This window comes from Narcine bancroftii, chromosome 13 (assembly GCF_036971445.1).
Source record: "Narcine bancroftii isolate sNarBan1 chromosome 13, sNarBan1.hap1, whole genome shotgun sequence".
In the NCBI taxonomy this organism is placed as follows: Eukaryota; Metazoa; Chordata; class Chondrichthyes; order Torpediniformes; family Narcinidae; genus Narcine; species Narcine bancroftii.
Window position 1 is genome coordinate 62,053,162 of NC_091481.1, and position 24,170 is coordinate 62,077,331.

Below are 24,170 nucleotides of genomic sequence, written 5' to 3' on the forward strand. Positions count from 1 at the left end.
CCAGTTAGTGTAGCAGTTAGTTCAACACTATTACAGCAATAGAAACCCAGTTAGTGTAGCAGTTAGTTCAACACTATTACAGCACTAGAGACCCAGTTAGTGTAGCAGTTAGTTCAACACTATTACAGCACTAGAAACCCAGTTAGTGTAGCAGTTAGCCCATTGCTATTACAGCACTAGAAACCCAGTTAGTGTAGCAGTTAGTTCAACACTATTACAGCACTAGAAACCCAGTTAGTGCAGCAGTTTATACAACACTATTACAACACTAGAGACTCAGTTAGTGTAGCAGTTAGTTCAACACTATTACAGCACTAGAAACCCAGTTAGTGTAGCAGTTAGCCCATTGCTATTACAGCACTAGAAACCCAGTTAGTGCAGCAGTTTATACAACACTATTACAACACTAGAGACTCAGTTAGTGTTGCAGTTAGTTCAACACTATTACAGCACTAGAGACCCAGTTAGTGTAGCAGTTAGTTCAACACTATTACAGCACTAGAAACCCAGTTAGTGTAGCAGTTAGCCCATTGCTATTACAGCACTAGAAACCCAGTTAGTGTAGCAGTTAGTTCAACACTATTACAGCAATAGAAACCCAGTTAGTGTAGCAGTTAGTTCAACACTATTACAGCACTAGAAACCCAGTTAGTGTAGCAGTTAGTTCAACACTATTACAGCACTAGAAACCCAGTTAGTGCAGCAGTTTATACAACACTATTACAACACTAGAGACTCAGTTAGTGTAGCAGTTAGTTCAACACCATTACAGCACTAGAAACCCAGTTAGTGTAGCAGTTAGTTCAACACTATTACAGCACTAGAAACCCAGTTAGTGCAGCAGTTTATACAACACTATTACAACACTAGAGACTCAGTTAGTGTAGCAGTTAGTTCAACACTATTACAGCACTAGAGACCCAGTTAGTGCAGCAGTTAATTCAACACTATTACAGCACTAGAAACCCAGTTAGTGTAGCAGTTAGTTCAACACTATTACAGCACTAGAAACCCAGTTAGTGCAGTAGTTTATACAACACTATTACAACACTAGAGACTCAGTTAGTGTAGCAGTTAGTTCAACACTATTACAGCACTAGAGACCCAGTTAGTGCAGCAGTTAGTTCAACACTATTACAGCACTAGAAACCCAGTTAGTGTAGCAGTTAGTTCAACACTATTACAGCACTAGAAACCCAGTTAGTGCAGCAGTTTATACAACACTATTACAACACTAGAGACTCAGTTAGTGTAGCAGTTAGTTCAACACTATTACAGCACTAGAAACCCAGTTAGTGTAGCAGTTAGTTCAACACTATTACAGCACTAGAGACCCAGTTAGTGTAGCAGTTTTTACAACACTAGAGACTCAGTTAGTGTAGCAGTTAGTTCAACACTATGACAGCACTAGAGACCCAGTTAGTGTAGCAGTTAGTTCAACACTATTACAGCACTAGAGACCCAGTTAGTGTAGCAGTTAGTTCAACACTATTACAGCACTAGAAACCCAGTTAGTGTAGCAGTTAGCCCATTGCTATTACAGCACTAGAAACCCAGTTAGTGCAGCAGTTTTTACAACACTAGAGACTCAGTTAGTGTAGCAGTTAGTTCAACACTATTACAGCACTAGAGACCCAGTTAGTGTAGCAGTTAGTTCAACACTATTACAGCACTAGAGACCCAGTTAGTGTAGCAGTTAGTTCAACACTATTACAGCACTAGAAACCCAGTTAGTGTAGCAGTTCGCCCATTGCTATTACAGCACTAGAAACCCAGTTAGTGCAGCAGTTAGTTCAACACTATTACAGCAATAGAGACCCAGTTAGTGTAGCAGTTAGTTCAACACTATTACAGCAATAGAGACCCAGTTAGTGCAGCAGTTTATACAACACTATTACAACACTAGAGACTCAGTTAGTGTAGCAGTTAGTTCAACACTATTACAGCACTAGAAACCCAGTTAGTGTAGCAGTTAGCCCATTGCTATTACAGCACTAGAAACCCAGTTAGTGCAGCAGTTTTTACAACACTAGAGACTCAGTTAGTGTAGCAGTTAGTTCAACACTATTACAGCACTAGAAACCCAGTTCGTGTAGCAGTTAGTTCAACACTATTACAGCACTAGAGACCCAGTTAGTGTAGCAGTTAGTTCAACACTATTACAGCACTAGAGACCCAGTTCGTGTAGCAGTTAGTTCAACACTATTACAGCACTAGAAACCCAGTTAGTGCAGCAGTTTATACAACACTATTACAACACTAGAGACTCAGTTAGTGTAGCAGTTAGTTCAACACTATTACAGCAATAGAGACCCAGTTAGTGCAGCAGTTTATACAACACTATTACAACACTAGAGACTCAGTTAGTGTAGCAGTTAGTTCAACACTATAACAGCACTAGAAACCCAGTTAGTGTAGCAGTTAGCCCATTGCTATTACAGCACTAGAAACCCAGTTAGTGCAGCAGTTTTTACAACACTAGAGACTCAGTTAGTGTAGCAGTTAGTTCAACACTATTACAGCACTAGAAACCCAGTTAGTGTAGCAGTTAGCCCATTGCTATTACAGCACTAGAAACCCAGTTCGTGCAGCAGTTTATACAACACTATTACAACACTAGAGACTCAGTTAGTGTAGCAGTTAGTTCAACACTATTACAGCACGAGAGACCCAGTTAGTGCAGCAGTTTATACAACACTATTACAGCAATAGAGACCCAGTTAGTGTAGCAGTTAGTTCAACACTATTACAGCAATAGAGACCCAGTTAGTGTAGCAGTTAGTTCAACACTATTACAGCACTAGAGACCCAGTTAGTGTAGCAGTTAGTTCAACACTATTACAGCACTAGAAACCCAGTTAGTGTAGCAGTTAGCCCATTGCTATTACAGCACTAGAAACCCAGTTAGTGCAGCAGTTTATACAACACTATTACAACACTAGAGACTCAGTTAGTGTAGCAGTTAGTTCAACACTATTACAGCACTAGAGACCCAGTTAGTGTAGCAGTTAGTTCAACACTATTACAGCACTAGAGACCCAGTTAGTGCAGCAGTTAGTTCAACACTATTACAACACTAGAGACCCAGTTAGTGTAGCAGTTAGTTCAACACTATTACAGCACTAGAAACCCAGTTAGTGTAGCAGTTAGCCCATTGCTATTACAGCACTAGAAACCCAGTTAGTGTAGCAGTTAGTTCAACAATATTACAGCACTAGAAACCCAGTTCGTGTAGCAGTTAGTTCAACACTATTACAGCACTAGAGACCCAGTTAGTGTAGCAGTTAGTTCAACACTATTACAGCACTAGAAACACAGTTAGTGTAGCAGTTAGTTCAACACTATTACAGCACTAGAAACCCAGTTAGTGTAGCAGTTAGTTCAACACTATTACAGCACTAGAGACCCAGTTAGTGTAGCAGTTAGTTCAACACTATTACAGCACTAGAAACCCAGTTAGTGTAGCAGATAGTTCAACACTATTACAGCACTAGAAACCCAGTTAGTGTAGCAGTTAGTTCAACACTATTACAGCACTAGAAACCCAGTTAGTGTAGCAGTTAGTTCAACACTATTACAGCACTAGAAACCCAGTTAGTGTAGCAGTTAGTTCAACACTATTACAGCACTAGAAACCCAGTTAGTGTAGCAGTTAGTTCAACACTATTACAGCACTAGAAACCCAATTAGTGTAGCAGTTAGTTCAACACTATTACAGCACTAGAAACCCAGTTAGTGTAGCAGTTAGTTCAATACTATTACAGCACTAGAAACCCAGTTAGTGTAGCAGTTAGTTCAACACTATTACAGCACTAGAAACCCAGTTAGTGTAGCAGTTAGTTCAACACTATTACAGCACTAGAGACCCAGTTAGTGTAGCAGTTAGTTCAACACTATTACAGCACGAGAGACCCAGTTAGTGTAGCAGTTAGTTCAACACTATTACAGCAATAGAGACCCAGTTAGTGTAGCAGTTAGTTCAACACTATTACAGCAATAGAGACCCAGTTAGTGTAGCAGTTAGTTCAACACTATTACAGCAATAGAGACCCAGTTAGTGTAGCAGTTAGTTCAACACTATTACAGCAATAGAGACCCAGTTAGTGTAGCAGTTAGTTCAACACTATTACAGCAATAGAGACCCAGTTAGTGTAGCAGTTAGTTCAACACTATTACAGCAATAGAGACCCAGTTAGTGTAGCAGTTAGTTCAACACTATTACAGCAATAGAGAACCAGTTAGTGTAGCAGTTAGTTCAACACTATTACAGCAATAGAGACCCAGTTAGTGTAGCAGTTAGTTCAACACTATTACAGCACTAGAAACCCAGTTAGTGTAGCAGTTAGTTCAACACTATTACAGCAATAGAGACCCAGTTAGTGTAGCAGTTCGTTCAACACTATTACAGCACTAGAAACCCAGTTAGTGTAGCAGTTAGTTCAACACTATTACAGCAATAGAGACCCAGTTAGTGTAGCAGTTAGTTCAACACTATTACAGCAATAGAGACCCAGTTAGTGTAGCAGTTAGTTCAACACTATTACAGCAATAGAGACCCAGTTAGTGTAGCAGTTAGTTCAACACTATTACAGCAATAGAGACCCAGTTAGTGTAGCAGTTAGTTCAACACTATTACAGCACTAGAGACCCAGTTAGTGTAGCAGTTAGTTCAACACTATTACAGCAATAGAGACCCAGTTAGTGTAGCAGTTAGTTCAACACTATTACAGCAATAGAGACCCAGTTAGTGTAGCAGTTAGTTCAACACTATTACAGCAATAGAGACCCAGTTAGTGTAGCAGTTAGTTCAACACTATTACAGCACTAGAGACCCAGTTAGTGTAGCAGTTAGTTCAACACTATTACAGCAATAGAGACCCAGTTAGTGTAGCAGTTAGTTCAACACTATTACAGCAATAGAGACCCAGTTAGTGTAGCAGTTAGTTCAACACTATTACAGCAATAGAGACCCAGTTAGTGTAGCAGTTAGTTCAACACTATTACAGCAATAGAGACCCAGTTAGTGTAGCAGTTAGTTCAACACTATTACAGCAATAGAGACCCAGTTAGTGTAGCAGTTAGTTCAACACTATTACAGCAATAGAGACCCAGTTAGTGTAGCAGTTAGTTCAACACTATTACAGCAATAGAGACCCAGTTAGTGTAGCAGTTAGTTCAACACTATTACAGCACTAGAGACCCAGTTAGTGTAGCAGTTAGTTCAACACTATTACAGCAATAGAGTCCCAGTTAGTGTAGCAGTTAGTTCAACACTATTACAGCAATAGAGACCCAGTTAGTGTAGCAGTTAGTTCAACACTATTACAGCACTAGAAACCCAGTTAGTGTAGCAGTTAGTTCAACACTATTACAACACTAGAAACCCAGTTAGTGTAGCAGTTAGTTCAACACTATTACAGCACTAGAGACCCAGTTAGTGTAGCAGTTAGTTCAACACTATTACAGCAATAGAGACCCTGTTAGTGTAGCAGTTAGTTCAACACTATTACAGCAATAGAGACCCAGTTAGTGTAGCAGTTAGTTCAACACTATTACAGCAATAGAGACCCAGTTAGTGTAGCAGTTAGTTCAACACTATTACAGCACTAGAAACCCAGTTAGTGTAGCAGTTAGTTCAACACTATTACAACACTAGAAACCCAGTTAGTGTAGCAGTTAGTTCAACACTATTACAGCAATAGAGACCCAGTTAGTGTAGCAGTTAGTTCAACACTATTACAGCACTAGAAACCCAGTTAGTGTAGCAGTTAGTTCAATACTATTGCAGCACTAGAGACCCAGTTAGTGTAGCAGTTAGTTCAACACTATTACAGCAATAGAGACCCAGTTAGTGTAGCAGTTAGTTCAACACTATTACAGCAATAGAGACCCAGTTAGTGTAGCAGTTAGTTCAACACTATTACAGCAATAGAGACCCAGTTAGTGTAGCAGTTAGTTCAACACTATTACAGCAATAGAGACCCAGTTAGTGTAGCAGTTAGTTCAACACTATTACAGCAATAGAGACCCAGTTAGTGTAGCAGTTAGTTCAACACTATTACAGCACTAGAGACCCAGTTAGTGTAGCAGTTAGTTCAACACTATTACAGCACTAGAGACCCAGTTAGTGTAGCAGTTAGTTCAACACTATTACAGCAATAGAGACCCAGTTAGTGTAGCAGTTAGTTCAACACTATTACAGCACTAGAGACCCAGTTAGTGTAGCAGTTAGTTCAACACTATTACAGCACTAGAGACCCAGTTAGTGTAGCAATTAGTTCAACACTATTACAGCAATAGAGACCCAGTTAGTGTAGCAGTTAGTTCAACACTATTACAGCAATAGAGACCCAGTTAGTGTAGCAGTTAGTTCAACACTATTACAGCACTAGAAACCCAGTTAGTGTAGCAGTTAGTTCAACACTATTACAGCACTAGAAACCCAGTTAGTGTAGCAGTTAGTTCAACACTATTACAGCACTAGAGACCCAGTTAGTGTAGCAGTTAGTTCAACACTATTACAGCACTAGAGACCCAGTTAGTGTTGCAATTAGTTCAACACTATTACAGCAATAGAGACCCAGTTAGTGTAGCAGTTAGTTCAACACTATTACAGCAATAGAGACCCAGTTAGTGTAGCAGTTAGTTCAACACTATTACAGCAATAGAGACCCAGTTAGTGTAGCAGTTAGTTCAACACTATTACAGCACTAGAAACCCAGTTAGTGTAGCAGTTAGTTCAACACTATTACAGCACTAGAAACCCAGTTAGTGTAGCAGTTAGTTCAACACTATTACAGCACGAGAGACCCAGTTAGTGTAGCAGTTAGTTCAACACTATTACAGCACTAGAGACCCAGTTAGTGTAGCAATTAGTTCAACACTATTACAGCAATAGAGACCCAGTTAGTGTAGCAGTTAGTTCAACACTATTACAGCAATAGAGACCCAGTTAGTGTAGCAGTTAGTTCAACACTATTACAGCAATAGAGACCCAGTTAGTGTAGCAGTTAGTTCAACACTATTACAGCACTAGAAACCCAGTTAGTGTAGCAGTTAGTTCAACACTATTACAGCACTAGAAACCCAGTTAGTGTAGCAGTTAGTTCAACACTATTACAGCAATAGAGACCCAGTTAGTGTAGCAGTTAGTTCAACACTATTACAGCACTAGAAACCCAGTTAGTGTAGCAGTTAGTTCAACACTATTACAGCACTAGAAACCCAGTTAGTGTAGCAGTTAGTTCAACACTATTACAGCACTAGAAACCCAGTTAGTGTAGCAGTTAGTTCAACACTATTACAGCACTAGAAACCCAGTTAGTGTAGCAGTTAGTTCAACACTATTACAGCAATAGAGACCCAGTGAGTGTAGCAGTTAGTTCAACACTATTACAGCACTAGAAACCCAGTTAGTGTAGCAGTTAGTTCAACACTATTACAGCAATAGAGACCCAGTTAGTGTAGCAGTTAGTTCAACACTATTACAGCAATAGAAACCCAGTTAGTGTAGCAGTTAGTTCAACACTATTACAGCACTTGAGACCCAGTTAGTGTAGCAGTTAGTTCAACACTATTACAGCAATAGAGACCCAGTTAGTGTAGCAGTTAGTTCAACACTATTACAGCACTAGAGACCCAGTTAGTGTAGCAGTTAGTTCAACACTATTACAGCAATAGAGACCCAGTTAGTGTAGCAGTTAGTTCAACACTATTACAGCAATAGAGACCCAGTTAGTGTAGCAGTTAGTTCAACACTATTACAGCAATAGAGACCCAGTTAGTGTAGCAGTTAGTTCAACACTATTACAGCACTAGAGACTCAGTTAGTGTAGCAGTTAGTTCAGCACTATTACAGCAATAGAGACCCAGTTAGTGTAGCAGTTAGTTCAACACTATTACAGCAATAGAGACCCAGTTAGTGTAGCAGTTAGTTCAACACTATTACAGCAATAGAGACCCAGTTAGTGTAGCAGTTAGTTCAACACTATTACAGCACTAGAAACCCAGTTAGTGTAGCAGTTAGTTCAACACTATTACAGCACTAGAGACCCAGTTAGTGTAGCAGTTAGTTCAACACTATTACAGCAATAGAGACCCAGTTAGTGTAGCAGTTAGTTCAACACTATTACAGCACTAGAAACCCAGTTAGTGTAGCAGTTAGTTCAACACTATTACAGCACTAGAAACCCAGTTAGTGTAGCAGTTAGTTCAACACTATTACAGCAATAGAGACCCAGTTAGTGTAGCAGTTAGTTCAACACTATTACAGCACTAGAAACCCAGTTAGTGTAGCAGTTAGTTCAACACTATTACAGCAATAGAGACCCAGTTAGTGTAGCAGTTAGTTCAACACTATTACAGCACTAGAGACCCAGTTAGTGTAGCAGTTAGTTCAACACTATTACAGCACTAGAGACCCAGTTAGTGTAGCAGTTAGTTCAACACTATTACAGCACTAGAGACCCAGTTAGTGTAGCAGTTAGTTCAACACTATTACAGCAATAGAGACCCAGTTAGTGTAGCAGTTAGTTCAACACTATTACAGCACTAGAGACCCAGTTAGTGTAGCAGTTAGTTCAACACTATTACAGCACTAGAGACCCAGTTAGTGTAGCATTTAGTTCAACACTATTACAGCACTAGAGACCCAGTTAGTGTAGCAGTTAGTTCAACACTATTACAGCAATAGAGACCCAGTTAGTGTAGCAGTTAGTTCAACACTATTACAGCACTAGAAACCCAGTTAGTGTAGCAGTTAGTTCAACACTATTACAGCACTAGAGACCCAGTTAGTGTAGCAGTTAGTTCAACACTATTACAGCACTAGAGACCCAGTTAGTGTAGCAATTAGTTCAACACTATTACAGCAATAGAGACCCAGTTAGTGTAGCAGTTAGTTCAACACTATTACAGCAATAGAGACCCAGTTAGTGTAGCAGTTAGTTCAACACTATTACAGCAATAGAGACCCAGTTAGTTTAGCAGTTAGTTCAACACTATTACAGCACTAGAAACCCAGTTAGTGTAGCAGTTAGTTCAACACTATTACAGCACTAGAGACCCAGTTAGTGTAGCAGTTAGTTCAACACTATTACAGCACTAGAAACCCAGTTAGTGTAGCAGTTAGTTCAACACTATTACAGCACTAGAAACCCAGTTAGTGTAGCAGTTAGTTCAACACTATTACAGCAATAGAGACCCAGTTAGTGTAGCAGTTAGTTCAACACTATTACAGCACTAGAAACCCAGTTAGTGTAGCCGTTAGTTCAACACTATTACAGCACTAGAAACCCAGTTAGTGTAGCAGTTAGTTCAACACTATTACAGCAATAGAGACCCAGTTAGTGTAGCAGTTAGTTCAACACTATTACAGCACTAGAAACCCAGTTAGTGTAGCAGTTAGTTCAACACTATTACAGCAATAGAGACCCAGTTAGTGTAGCAGTTAGTTCAACACTATTACAGCAATAGAAACCCAGTTAGTGTAGCAGTTAGTTCAACACTATTACAGCACTAGAGACCCAGTTAGTGTAGCAGTTAGTTCAACACTATTACAGCACTAGAGACCCAGTTAGTGTAGCAGTTAGTTCAACACTATTACAGCAATAGAGACCCAGTTAGTGTAGCAGTTAGTTCAACACTATTACAGCAATAGAGACCCAGTTAGTGTAGCAGTTAGTTCAACACTATTACAGCAATAGAGACCCAGTTAGTGTAGCAGTTAGTTCAACACTATTACAGCACTAGAGACCCAGTTAGTGTAGCAGTTAGTTCAACACTATTACAGCACTAGAGACTCAGTTAGTGTAGCAGTTAGTTCAACACTATTACAGCAATAGAGACTCAGTTAGTGTAGCAGTTAGTTCAACACTATTACAGCAATAGAGACCCAGTTAGTGTAGCAGTTAGTTCAACACTATTACAGCAATAGAGACCCAGTTAGTGTAGCAGTTAGTTCAACACTATTACAGCAATAGAGACCCAGTTAGTGTAGCAGTTAGTTCAACACTATTACAGCACTAGAAACCCAGTTAGTGTAGCAGTTAGTTCAACACTATTACAGCACTAGAAACCCAGTTAGTGTAGCAGTTAGTTCAACACTATTACAGCAATAGAGACCCAGTTAGTGCAGCAGTTAGTTCAACACTATTACAGCACTAGAAACCCAGTTAGTGTAGCAGTTAGTTCAACACTATTACAGCACTAGAAACCCAGTTAGTGTAGCAGTTAGTTCAACACTATTACAGCACTAGAAACCCAGTTAGTGTAGCAGTTAGTTCAACACTATTACAGCACTAGAAACCCAGTTAGTGTAGCAGTTAGTTCAACACTATTACAGCACTAGAAACCCAGTTAGTGTAGCAGTTAGTTCAACACTATTACAGCACTAGAAACCCAGTTAGTGTAGCAGTTAGTTCAACACTATTACAGCACTAGAGACCCAGTTAGTGCAGCAGTTTATACAACACTATTACAGCACTAGAAACCCAGTTAGTGTAGCAGTTAGTTCAACACTATTACAGCAATAGAGACCCAGTTAGTGCAGCAGTTAGTTCAACACTATTACAGCACTAGAAACCCAGTTAGTGTAGCAGTTAGTTCAACACTATTACAGCACTAGAAACCCAGTTAGTGTAGCAGTTAGTTCAACACTATTACAGCACTAGAAACCCAGTTAGTGTAGCAGTTAGTTCAACACTATTACAGCACTAGAAACCCAGTTAGTGTAGCAGTTAGTTCAACACTATTACAGCACTAGAAACCCAGTTAGTGTAGCAGTTAGTTCAACACTATTACAGCACTAGAAACCCAGTTAGTGTAGCAGTTAGTTCAACACTATTACAGCAATAGAAACCCAGTTAGTGTAGCAGTTAGTTCAACACTATTACAGCAATAGAAACCCAGTTAGTGTAGCAGTTAGTTCAACACTATTACAGCAGTAGAGACCCAGTTAGTGTAGCAGTTAGTTCAACACTATTACAGCAATAGAGACCCAGTTAGTGTAGCAGTTAGTTCAACACTATTACAGCAATAGAGACCCAGTTAGTGTAGCAGTTAGTTCAACACTATTACAGCACTAGAAACCCAGTTAGTGTAGCAGTTAGTTCAACACTATTACAGCACTAGAGACCCAGTTAGTGTAGCAGTTAGTTCAACACTATTACAGCACTAGAGACCCAGTTAGTGTAGCAGTTAGTTCAACACTATTACAGCACTAGAGACCCAGTTAGTGTAGCAGTTAGTTCAACACTATTACAGCAATAGAGACCCAGTTAGTGTAGCAGTTAGTTCAACACTATTACAGCAATAGAGACCCAGTTAGTGTAGCAGTTAGTTCAACACTATTACAGCAATAGAGACCCAGTTAGTGTAGCAGTTAGTTCAACACTATTACAGCACTAGAGACCCAGTTAGTGTAGCAGTTAGTTCAACACTATTACAGCACTAGAAACCCAGTTAGTGTAGCAGTTAGTTCAACACTATTACAGCACTAGAGACCCAGTTAGTGTAGCAGTTAGTTCAACACTATTACAGCACTAGAGACCCAGTTAGTGTAGTAGTTAGTTCAACACTATTACAGCACTAGAAACCCAGTTAGTGTAGCAGTTAGTTCAACACTATTACAGCACTAGAGACCCAGTTAGTGTAGCAGTTAGTTCAACACTATTACAGCACTAGAGACCCAGTTAGTGTAGCAGTTAGTTCAACACTATTACAGCACTAGAGACCCAGTTAGTGTAGCAGTTAGTTCAACACTATTACAGCACTAGAAACCCAGTTAGTGTAGCAGTTAGTTCAACACTATTACAGCACTAGAGACCCAGTTAGTGTAGCAGTTAGTTCAACACTATTACAGCACTAGAGACCCAGTTAGTGTAGCAGTTAGTTCAACACTATTACAGCACTAGAGACCCAGTTAGTGTAGCAGTTAGTTCAACACTATTACAGCAATAGAGACCCAGTTAGTGTAGCAGTTAGTTCAACACTATTACAGCAATAGAGACCCAGTTAGTGTAGCAGTTAGTTCAACACTATTACAGCAATAGAGACCCAGTTAGTGTAGCAGTTAGTTCAACACTATTACAGCACTAGAGACTCAGTTAGTGTAGCAGTTAGTTCAACACTATTACAGCAATAGAGACCCAGTTAGTGTAGCAGTTAGTTCAACACTATTACAGCACTAGAGACTCAGTTAGTGTAGCAGTTAGTTCAACACTATTACAGCAATAGAGACTCAGTTAGTGTAGCAGTTAGTTCAACACTATTACAGCAATAGAGACTCAGTTAGTGTAGCAGTTAGTTCAACACTATTACAGCAATAGAGACCCAGTTAGTGTAGCAGTTAGTTCAACACTATTACAGCAATAGAGACTCAGTTAGTGTAGCAGTTAGTTCAACACTATTACAGCAATAGAAACCCAGTTAGTGTAGCAGTTAGTTCAACACTATTACAGCAATAGAGACTCAGTTAGTGTAGCAGTTAGTTCAACACTATTACAGCAATAGAGACTCAGTTAGTGTAGCAGTTAGTTCAACACTATTACAGCACTAGAGACTCAGTTAGTGTAGCAGTTAGTTCAACACTATTACAGCAATAGAGACTCAGTTAGTGTAGCAGTTAGTTCAACACTATTACAGCAATAGAGACTCAGTTAGTGTAGCAGTTAGTTCAACACTATTACAGCAATAGAAACCCAGTTAGTGTAGCAGTTAGTTCAACACTATTACAGCAATAGAGACTCAGTTAGTGTAGCAGTTAGTTCAACACTATTACAGCAATAGAGACTCAGTTAGTGCAGCAGTTAGTTCAACACTATTACAGCACTAGAAACCCAGTTAGTGTAGCAGTTAGTTCAACACTATTACAGCAATAGAGACCCAGTTAGTGCAGCAGTTAGTTCAACACTATTACAGCACTAGAAACCCAGTTAGTGTAGCAGTTAGTTCAACACTATTACAGCACTAGAAACCCAGTTAGTGTAGCAGTTAGTTCAACACTATTACAGCACTAGAAACCCAGTTAGTGTAGCAGTTAGTTCAACACTATTACAGCACTAGAAACCCAGTTAGTGTAGCAGTTAGTTCAACACTATTACAGCACTAGAAACCCAGTTAGTGTAGCAGTTAGTTCAACACTATTACAGCACTAGAAACCCAGTTAGTGTAGCAGTTAGTTCAACACTATTACAGCACTAGAAACCCAGTTAGTGTAGCAGTTAGTTCAACACTATTACAGCACTAGAAACCCAGTTAGTGTAGCAGTTAGTTCAACACTATTACAGCACTAGAAACCCAGTTAGTGTAGCAGTTAGTTCAACACTATTACAGCACTAGAAACCCAGTTAGTGTAGCAGTTAGTTCAACACTATTACAGCACTAGAAACCCAGTTAGTGTAGCAGTTAGTTCAACACTATTACAGCACTAGAAACCCAGTTAGTGTAGCAGTTAGTTCAACACTATTACAGCACTAGAAACCCAGTTAGTGTAGCAGTTAGTTCAACACTATTACAGCACTAGAAACCCAGTTAGTGTAGCAGTTAGTTCAACACTATTACAGCACTAGAAACCCAGTTAGTGTAGCAGTTAGTTCAACACTATTACAGCACTAGAAACCCAGTTAGTGTAGCAGTTAGTTCAACACTATTACAGCACTAGAAACCCAGTTAGTGTAGCAGTTAGTTCAACACTATTACAGCACTAGAAACCCAGTTAGTGTAGCAGTTAGTTCAACACTATTACAGCACTAGAAACCCAGTTAGTGTAGCAGTTAGTTCAACACTATTACAGCACTAGAAACCCAGTTAGTGTAGCAGTTAGTTCAACACTATTACAGCACTAGAAACCCAGTTAGTGTAGCAGTTAGCCCATTGCTATTACAGCACTAGAGACCCAGTTAGTGTAGCAGTTCGTTCAACACTATTACAGCAATAGAGACCCAGTTAGTGTAGCAGATAGTTCACCACTATTACAGCAATAGAGACCCAGTTAGTGTAGTAGTTAGTTCAACACTATTACAGCACTAGAGACCACTATTACAGCACTAGAGACCTGGATAGTGTAGCAGTTAGTACCACACAATTGCAGCACTAGTCCTGCTTAGTGTTGTGGTTAGCACATCGCTATTACAGCACCGGTGACCCAGTTAGTGTAGCAGTTAGCCCATTGCTATTACAACACTCGAGACTCAGTTAGTGTTGCAGGTAGCAGTGATTCTCAAACTTTTTCTTTCTACTCACATATCACTTTGTATTCCCTATCCCATGGATGTTTTGTGATTAGTAAGGGGTGGTATGTGGGTGGAAAGAAAATGTTTGAAAACCACTTTTAATCTTATCCAATTGACTCGTTATGTGCACAATTTCACAACTCCTAAGGAAATGGGCCAATGACCATTTTTCTCAAGCAAAATATTTCAGTGACAATTGGTTCTAGAGCAGTGATTCTCACCCTTCCCTTCCCACTCACATCCCACCTTCAGCAATCCCTTACTAATCACAGAGCACCCATGACATAGGGAATACGTAAAGTTGTTTGTGAGTGAACCCTCCTGATTCTTGCTGAGCTAGTTTGATGGGCCAAATTAAGGGGAACTGAAATGCCTTGCTTTCCAAATTAATTAGTTTCTCCCCCCCCCCAAAAAAAAAGTGGAATAAGCCTATTAGTCACTGTATCATCATTAATAATTGATTTAGTTTCTCCTGTTAGAAACACATGCAGAGTAAAGATTCTTGGTCTTTAAGTTGTGCTAAATTAAGTTCTCTCTGTACAGAAGGCACTCTGGCTCAACACAATGCCATTAGTCAGTGGTTGGTAGTACTTGATGAATAAGAATTTTGCTGAAATTGTTAGAAATGGTAGAACAAAAACATTTTAATGTTCGCCAACAGAAAGTTGGGAGGGAAAGGGGACTTTCGGGTCTTCGTTTGTTCAAAGCTGTGTATTTACCTGAAATTTAAGGCTGCTTTCTTGTGCTCCATAGACAGAATTTGCCAAGTATCTCTTGCCCAGGGAAAGTGTTCACGGCATGGCAGGAGCATTTCCGTCTCCATTTTTTAATGAGAATGATACAGAATCTATTGGCATGCAAGACTCCACACATGGTATTGAGCTGCCTTCAGAAATGAAGTCTCCAGTGTATGATTGCGTGGAAATGGCCAGTCCGGTGTCTGAGCAACCTTCAGCTGATGCCTTCCCAATTTCACCAAAAGTGACCAATGACGTGGGTGAGTTGAATTGTCAGGACATGTCAAACATTGAAGTGAGAATTAATTTCTGTTCAAAGGTGCAGATGGTCTGAAATTTTATAATTTATTTGGTGATTTTTTTTTTTAATTGTGTGCCATTACTTTAGGCTTCCCTATTTCTACATCCTGTGCCAAAAGTAAATCGTACTGTAGGGTTACACAAAATATCAAATGACCTTTTACAGCAATTGGAAGTCTGAAATTTACGTTTGTCCTCCAGCTTTTACTTTTGAGCAGTCTTCCTGATTCTTATTTTGGCTATGGCCCCCTTGGGACTTTGCCCAAAGTGTAGAGGCCTCCTTCCATGAAGCAGTCAAGTTTTGTTTTTTTCCGTACATCTCTGATCAGACTAAACCTCAATACTTTTAGGTGAACAGCAGCTGTGCCCTGCTAAAAATTCTAGGTGGCAGTTCGAAATGCCAAGTGGCTCCACAGTTAGCCAAGTGTTTCCATATAAAGATGCCACAACTATTCCTCATGAAGCAAAGAATACAAATTGAAGTCATCTGAGACCTTGCTGCACTTTGTTTTAAATGAGTGCTAAACTTTCAAAATACCAATTATAGAGATTGGATTGAACCTGGGTCCTTATTTCAACCTGATATACTGTTAAATATTTCACTGTGGCTTGTGTATGTTAACAAATTGCCATTCATTGGTATGTACAATAAAATTGATTGATTTGACGGGCTTGGAACTCTAATACTTATAGCATTGGTTATCTTGAATTCCAGCAACAGGCAAAAAAAAATTCCCTTTTGTATAACTAAAAAAATTTGTAAGTTTAAAAGAGGCATGTCTTGCAGTTAGTCTGCTAATGCAACATATAATCTCAAGCAACAGGAAAATTCACTTAACGGCATCTATCAATCCCCATAGGTGCTGGATGCCAGGGGTTTTACTGTAGTAGGTAAAATCTGCTCAGCTGAAACTTGGATGTTATTAGAACCATAAAACATTTCTTTGGCGGACGAAGATTTATGGAGGGATATGTCCACGTCTGCTGCAGGCTCGTTGGTGACTGACAAGTCCGATGCGGGACAGGCAGGCACAGTTGCAGTGGTTGCAAGGGAAAATTGGTTGGGGTTGGGTGTTGGGTTTATCCTCCTTTGTCTTTTGTCAGTGAGGTGGGCTCTGCGGTCTTCCTCAAAGGAGGTTGCTGCCTGCCGAACTGTGAGGCGCCAAGATGCACGGTTTGAGGCGATATCAGCCCACTGGCAGTGGTCAATGTGGCAGGCACCAAGAGGTTTCTTTAAGCAGTCCTTGTACCTCTTCTTTGGTGCACCTCTGTCACGGCGGCCAGTGGAGAGCTCGGCATATAACACGATCTTGGGAAGGCGATGGTCCTCCATTCTGGAGATGTGACTTACCCAGCGCAGTTGGATCTTCAGCAGCGTGGATTCGATGCTGTCGGCCTCTGCCATCTTGAGTACTTCGATGTTAGGGATGAAGTCGCTCCAATGAATATTGAGGATGGAGCGGAGACAGCACTGATGGAAGCGTTCTAGGAGCCATAAGTGATGCCGGTAGAGGACCCATGATTCGGAGCCGAACAGGAGCGTGGGTATGACAGTGGCTCTGTACATGCTGATCTTTGTGTGTTTCTTCAGGTGGTTGTTTTTCCAGGCTCTTTTGTGTAGTTTTCCAAAGCCGCTATTTGCCTTGGCAAGTCTGTTGTCTATCTCTTTGTTGATCCTTGCATCAGATCAAATGGTGCAGCCGAGGTAGGTAAACTGGTTGTCCGTTTTGAGTTCTGTGTGCCTGATGGAGATGTGGGGGGGTGCTGGTGGTCATGGTGGGGAGCTGGCTTATGGAGGACCTCCGTTTTCTTCAGGCTGACTTCCAGGCCAAACATTTTGGCAGTTTCCCCAAAACAGGGTGTCATGCGCTGGAGAGCTGGCTCTGAATGGGTGACTAAAGCGGTATTGTCTGCAAAGAGTAGTTCACGGACAAGTTGCTCTTGTGTCTTGGTGTGAGCTTGCAGGCGCCTCAAATTGAAGAGACTGCCATCCGTGCGGTACCGGATGTAAACAGCGTCTTCATTGTTGAGGTCTTTCATGGCTTGGTTCAGCATCATGCTGAAGAAGATAGTAAAGAGGGTTGGTGCGAGGACGCAGCTTTGTTTCACACCGTTGTCAATGGAGAAGGGTTCAGAGAGCTCATTTCTCTATCTGACCCGACCTTGTGGTTTTCGTGCAGTTGGATAACCATGTTGAGGAACTTGGGTGGGGGGGGGGGAGACATCCAAGGCATCTAGTATTTGCCAGAGCCCTTTCCTGCTCATGGTGTCAAAGGCTTTGGTGAGGTCAACAAAGGTGATGTAGTCCTTTGTTTTGTTCTCTGCACTTGGAGCTGTCTGAGGGCAAAGACCACGTCAGTAGTTCCTCTGTTTGCACGAAAGCCACACTGATTCTGTGAGGGCATTTTCGGCGACACTAGTTATTAGTCTATTAAGGAGAATCCTAGCGAAGAACATTTACAGCACAGAAAAAGGCCCTTTAGCCCTTCTGTGCTGAGCTATTTTTCTGCTGGTCCTCATTGATCTGTACTCGGTCCATATCCCTCTATACTCCTCCATATACCTGTCCAAAATATTAAACGTCGAAATCAAGCCCATATTCACCTCTTCAGCAGCAGCTGGTACCACACTCCCACTATTCTCTGAAGAAGTTCCCCCTAAAGTTGTCCTCTTTAACCCATGTCCTCTGGTTTGTATCTCACCTACCCCTAGTGGAAAAAGACTATCTATATCCTCACAATTTAAATACCCCTATCAAATCTCCCCTCATTATTCTACACTCCAGCGAATAAAATTGAATTTGTTTAACCTTCAACTCCATTCCTGAAGTCTGTGCAGCATCCTGGTAAATCTTCATTCTTTGTGTCATCCGCAAATTGTTGATCCAATTTGCCACATTTTCATTGTTCATTGATGTAGATGTCAAACAATAACTGGTCCCTGAGACGCGCCACTTGTCTGAGAAGCGTTCATTCACCACCATTCTGACTTTTTTCCTATAGCCAATGTCACATTCAAATCCATTTTCCTACCTCACCTTCTTCATTGGCTCAGAGTTGCCTCGACCTGCTATTTCTTCCTCTGAACCAGATCCCTCAAACCAAGGTTCCCGATTCCTGACAGGAACATACAAACCTTGTACTCTGAAATTTTCACCTTTGAAGGTCTTCCACTTACTTCACACTTCCTTGCCAGAAAACAACGTGTCCTAATCCACGCATCCTTTCTCGTTTCCTCAAAATTAAGAATCTCAACCTGAGACTCAGACCTATCCTTTTCCATAATTAATTTGAAACTAATGGCATTATGATCACCGGACCCAATGTTTCCTACGCATACTTCTGTCACCTGTCCTGTCTTGTTACCTAAATATAGATATAGAAAACTTTCCTGAACACATTTGACAAATTCCAACCCATCAGCCCTTTTACAGTATGGGAGCCCCAGTCAGAAAAGCACACAAGCCACACATTAATCCTATTTTAGTTATGGAACAAAAGAACAAGTAGGGCAATAATTAAGCTACTTTAGTACACCAAGGCTGGGGAGGTGAAGACATCACAAATCCATGGTTTGCAGACCAGAATGTTACTTTACCACTTCCATTTCAAATCTGCAGCTTAAAGTGTCTCAAGTAATTTTCATCTGCTACACCATGAGCAAAAATACCAATATTCAGCTGAATTTCATGGAGGCAAATGGATGGCACAGACAGTTTATTTACTTTTGTAACCTTGTGTTTCCTGGAACTGTCTGCTATCGCTCGACAGATTTACTCCTCCAATTCTAGTCGACTATTGGGCGGTCTATAACGCAACCCCATGAGTGTGGTCATGTCTTTTCCATTCCTCCGCTCCACCCATAGAGCCTCAGTAAACAAGCCCTCTAGTCTAACTTGGCTGCGCACAGCTATGATATTTCCCTGACAACCAATGCCATTTCTCCCCTTTTCTGTCGTGTCCAAAATAAGAAGCCCCTCCTCCAACAAAATTTCACTAATGGCCACAATGTAATAATTCCACGTGCCAATCCACGCTCTAAGCTCATCTGCCTTTCCTATAAAACTTGCATTGAAGTAGATGCACCTGAAAACATTTCCATCAAGTACAACCCTTTAACTTCTAACATTACATGCAATTTTCACATCTTTTCCCTCCTCCACTCCCCTCTCTACTCTGGTTCCCATCCCCCTGCAAATCTACTTTAAATGCCCTGGAGCAACAGCACCACAAACACTCCTACAACTCCTTCCGGTTCAGATGCAAACTGTCCAGACAGAATAGATTCCACCTTCCCCTGGAAGAGAGCCCAATGATCCAGAAACCTGTTGCCCTCATTGCTGTACCACGTCTTTAGCCACATGTTAAGCTGCGTTGTCCTCTTTTGCATGGATAGCAATCTTGAGTTCACAATCCTAGACGACTTGTCCTTCAACTTTGCGCCTAACTCCCTGATCTCTTCTTCTTTGGCTTGGCTTCGCGGACGAAGATTTATGGAGGGGTAACGTCCACGTCAGCTGCAGGCTCGTTTGTGGCTGACAAGACCGATGCGGGACAGGCAGACACGGTTGCAAGGGAAAATTGGTTGATTGGGTGTTGGGTTTTTCCTCCTTTGTCTTTTGTCAGTGAGGTGGGCTCTGCGGTCTTCTTCAAAGGAGGTTGCTGCCCGCCGAACCGTGAGGCGCCAAGATGCACGGTTTGAGGCGATATCAGCCCACTGGCAGTGGTCAATGTGGCAGGCACCAAGAGCTTTCTTTAGGCAGTCGTTGAACCTCTTCTTTGGTGCGCCTCTGTCTTGGTGGCCAGTGGAGAGCTCGCCATATACACAGTACTTAAACTTACTGGTTTCACTAAAATATTTTAAAGGGGAACAGACCCAGCTTCTGCTACATTCCAAACTCTTGAAAGGTTTCAGCCTGAAATTGTGACCATGCTTTTTCTGTTTCTCATTCCATGATGTGGATCTCCCAGTGGCCACCCATTTAATTTTCCCCATCCTATTCCCTTCCCGACGTGTCTGTCCGTGGTCTCGTGCGCAGCTGAACTGAGACCACCCACATAGTGGATGGTCTCATCTTCTGTCTGGGGAACCCTCCAAGCAGATGACATCAAAATCTCCAGTTTCCGTTTGTCTCTCTCTTTGCACAAGATCCAAAATCAATTTTCATCTTTTATACCTTTTGTTTTTCTACACTCCTCCCCATTCTTCCTCCTTCCCCTGTCTTTAATCAGACACCTGTCACCTTGCTTGTACCTTGAAGGATTTGGACACAACGTCAGTAATGTAATATGTCCTACAGATGCTGCAAGACTAGCTGATTTCCTCAGCATTTACAAGCAGTGTCTGCAGATCTCTGTTTCACCCCATTCCAGACTAACAAATGAGCCAATTATCAAACCATCAAGATTTCTGAACAAATCAATTGCTAAGTTATTGTAGTTTTGCTGTCTGAAGATCTTTAACCGAAAGAATATAGTTTATTTACTCTCCCCTCCCTTTATGGTCTGTGCTTTGACTAGCCACCAGGTGGTGCTCAATGCAACAAATTTAACATTTTTTTAAGAAACCTCCCCAAAAAAATAGATTAAAATTCTTAGTTGTGTCCAGTTATTTGGTCACCAGGAATTACAGCATTGTTTTGTCTTGCCAAATTGCTCTTATTTACATTAGGTTTCTTCCTCAGGTCTCCTGACCCCCAATGTCATCGAAACATTGACGACTTGTAGGTCAAATTCTATGATTGGTCTACTGGCTGAAGAAAAGACTCAACATAGAATGGTAAGGAAATGCTGGCTGCAGCAATTGGGAGCACTGTTCATCTTGGGTCTTCAAGAGACTTGGTTTTCCAGTCACTGCGAAATCTGATTTGAAAATTCATTGGTCTGCTGTTTTTTTTGTTTCCTTTAAGTTGTGATTAAATGAGGGGTAGTACATAGTTGATTCACTGCTGTGGAGTGGAACCCCATTATAATGCGATAGTTGGGATCTTAAAAAGTTGCATCGCCAAAAAAAAGCATTAAATCAGGGTTCACGATAAACAGCAGTTACAAAAAATAATAATAATACATGTACAATACCTGTATTTGCATCACCTTTTTATTTCTTGCGATCGTTTTTTTAAGAAAAAAATGATGATTTTGTGTTGCTTGAATGCAGCAGGTGCGATTTCGCTGCGAGTGAAATCCAAAATACCCCTGAGTCGGAGGATTTTTGTGGTCCATATCCTGGGTCTCCAGCCAACATGGGCTAGCCTTTGGGGGTGGAGGCGACTCGCTATCTTCCTTTGGTTCATGATCCAGTGCTATAGTAACGCTATGGTAGATGTGAGTCCGTCAGGTGCTCGGATGTTGGGAATTTGTCATCGGCCGAGGACCGCTGGTGTAAATCCTCTTTGCTAATTTCAAACAGCCTCTGCCTCACACACGTCTTCATCTGTGAAGCCCTGAGAATTCTTGCTCATCGTCATCCTTGCTTGGATTGTTGGGATGAAAAGGCTCTCAGAACTTGACCACACTCGAGGAGCTGACTGCTGCCCAGCCTTGCCATTTTGGGGAAAATTTCACTTCCATGATGGCTCATCGTGTTGTATCCGGATTTGTGTTAAATTGGGGTTCCACTCTGTCTGTGGTTATGAAATCAAGAAATGAGCAAATGGAAATGAGATGCAATTGGCTATAATGAATTGGATGGCAGAATGGGCTCAAGGATCTCCTGCTGCTCCTTCCCATTTCCACACCCTGCCCAAGAACCTTCCACTTTGTAAATGTGTGACTGTATCTTGAATAAACTGTCTGTGCCATCCATTTGCCTCCATGAAATTCAGCTGAATACTTGGTATTTTTGCTCAGATGAAAATTACTTGAGACACTTTAAGCTGCAGATTTGAAATGAAAGTGGTAAAGTAACACTCTGGTCTGCAAACCATGGATTTGTGATGTCTTCACCTCCCCAGCCTTGGTGTACTAAAGTAGCTTAATTATTGCCCTACTTGTTCTATTGTTCCATAACTAAAATAGGATTAATGTGTGGCTTGTGTGCTTTTCTGAAGAGGAAGATTAGATCTTGCACATAAAGGCCAGACTGGATTTGTTGTACTGACTTCTGAGCAAATTTTCTGCACTGATTTCCATTGCAAATATCTGTGGCCTTAAACTTGCAGGCCATAAATTTAAGTATTGATTTTTAGGACCTAGCTTTGGAATTTGAAATGGATTTCCTCAAGTTTAACAATTTGTTTTTAAACAGAATGAAGGAAGTTACATGAGCCCTTTTGGAAAGATCAAAGAAGACAGCCCAGTGTTTCCAGTTCAAACATCCCTTCAAGATTTGATGTCTTTCAGTCCCAGTGAAACGCCATAATGAAGACTGGAGAACCAGAAATGTTGCTCTTGAAATACTTGTAATGGACTTGGGCATCTTAAAACATTATGGATTTGTTCTAAATGGAGACTTGCTGCCCTATTGTTTTAGTAGAGGAGAGCACACTGAACATGAATGCCACATGAAGTACCAAATGAATAATGCCTTTGAAAGACAGCCATGTTCTTAGTCTTGTTGTTTGGGTCCAGCAGGAAGCTCAACCTAGCTGATGAGGGAGCCTGTATTTTCAGGAATGTTTTCTGCCATTGAATGGCAAAATATGACTGTCCTCCAGTGTTTCATTCCCACTGGGGTGGTTGGTTGTGCATTCTTTTATCTGTGTCTTGTTTTGTGGATTGTGAAATCCTGATAATAAAAATATAGCCAGCGAATCACCTCATCATCCTGTTCTGACATGTCCTCTATTTTCTACTCTAAATTTTCTACTCTTTGCTACGCAAAGACCAACTTCCTCCAGCAAAGTGGTGTCTGAATTTCTCTTCTGCTGTATTGTCCAGGTCATGGGCACTTTTAACAGCATTGAGTAGAAATGAGCAGATTATTGTATTGATGGCCACGTACTGACCCTTGATGGTTTGGTTAATCTGGGAACAGGTGTGGTATTTGTAGCTTCTCCAGTTTTAAAGTTGGGCACCCTAAAGTAAAATTATTACCTCACTAACATGGTCACTAGATTACAAAAGAATATTTAGAATTTTTAAATGAACAAGGAAACTAATGCACTACTGTTTATTGCTTTGTGTAATCTTAAATAAATGTTTATTTCTAATGTGGAATTATTTTAACTAACCATCCCAGAGCTGGTAATGTGGCATAATATTTAAACATTTCAACTATTTGGCAACTAAATTCTCTAATCCTTGGGTTCTATGTGAAATTTACCAATTTCAATACTTGGATTGCAATTCCCTGAAACCATCCATGCCTTGTGTCCAAAACTCTTCCAATGTTTTCCTGAATATCCTCATTTATTAAACCCTAAACAAAGTCATCCAAAAGTTTTGAAATTTGCACCTGAAGTTTCAAGCACATGACTCATTTGCTTTGCAGCTTTTCCTTGGCCTAGTTAGGCAATTACTCAATCTTAAAGCATATTTGTTCATTTTTCCTCAAATTCTTCCATAATCCCATCCATCCTGTTAATTTCTTCCAGCCCTAGGCCCCTTTGCAATATCTATCCTGCCTCCTGGGCATTCCCCCTCTTCCCGTTGGTAGATTGGCCTTCACCCACCATGCCCTCAGCTTAGCAATTTGTTCATCCAACTTGTCTTCTAAGACCAACCTTTAAAAGTTGCCCTGACCATTATCACGAAGCATGATGGCAAAGATAAATGAGACAGTTATGCATTCTAGCCACGAAGAATTTGCAGCTGTTTCTTGAATGGGTGATGGTCCAAATGTCAAACTGATGTGCTTTCCAAATAATGTGCTTTACAAATAGTGCCATGGTTATTTAATTATAGATCGGTCTCTGTTGCTTCCCTGGAATGTTATCCTTCAAGTATTTTGGTGTCAGCCTTGT

General features: G+C 40.8%; 1 protein-coding gene across 2 annotated transcripts in view; it reads left to right on the forward strand.

Annotated features, from left to right (window-relative positions):
- The window catches only part of dlgap5 (discs, large (Drosophila) homolog-associated protein 5), a 66,567-nt gene extending 43,540 nt beyond the window's left edge, over positions 1–23,027 (forward strand). For both annotated transcript variants that reach the window (XM_069910116.1, XM_069910115.1), the window contains exons 15-17: positions 14,985–15,228; positions 20,952–21,046; positions 22,514–23,027. In XM_069910116.1, the coding sequence (XP_069766217.1) occupies positions 14,985–15,228; positions 20,952–21,046; positions 22,514–22,627 (453 nt within the window). In that variant the 3' untranslated portion in view covers positions 22,628–23,027. The remainder of the gene's footprint in view (positions 1–14,984; positions 15,229–20,951; positions 21,047–22,513) is intronic.
- Positions 23,028–24,170: the final 1,143 nt, after the last annotated feature.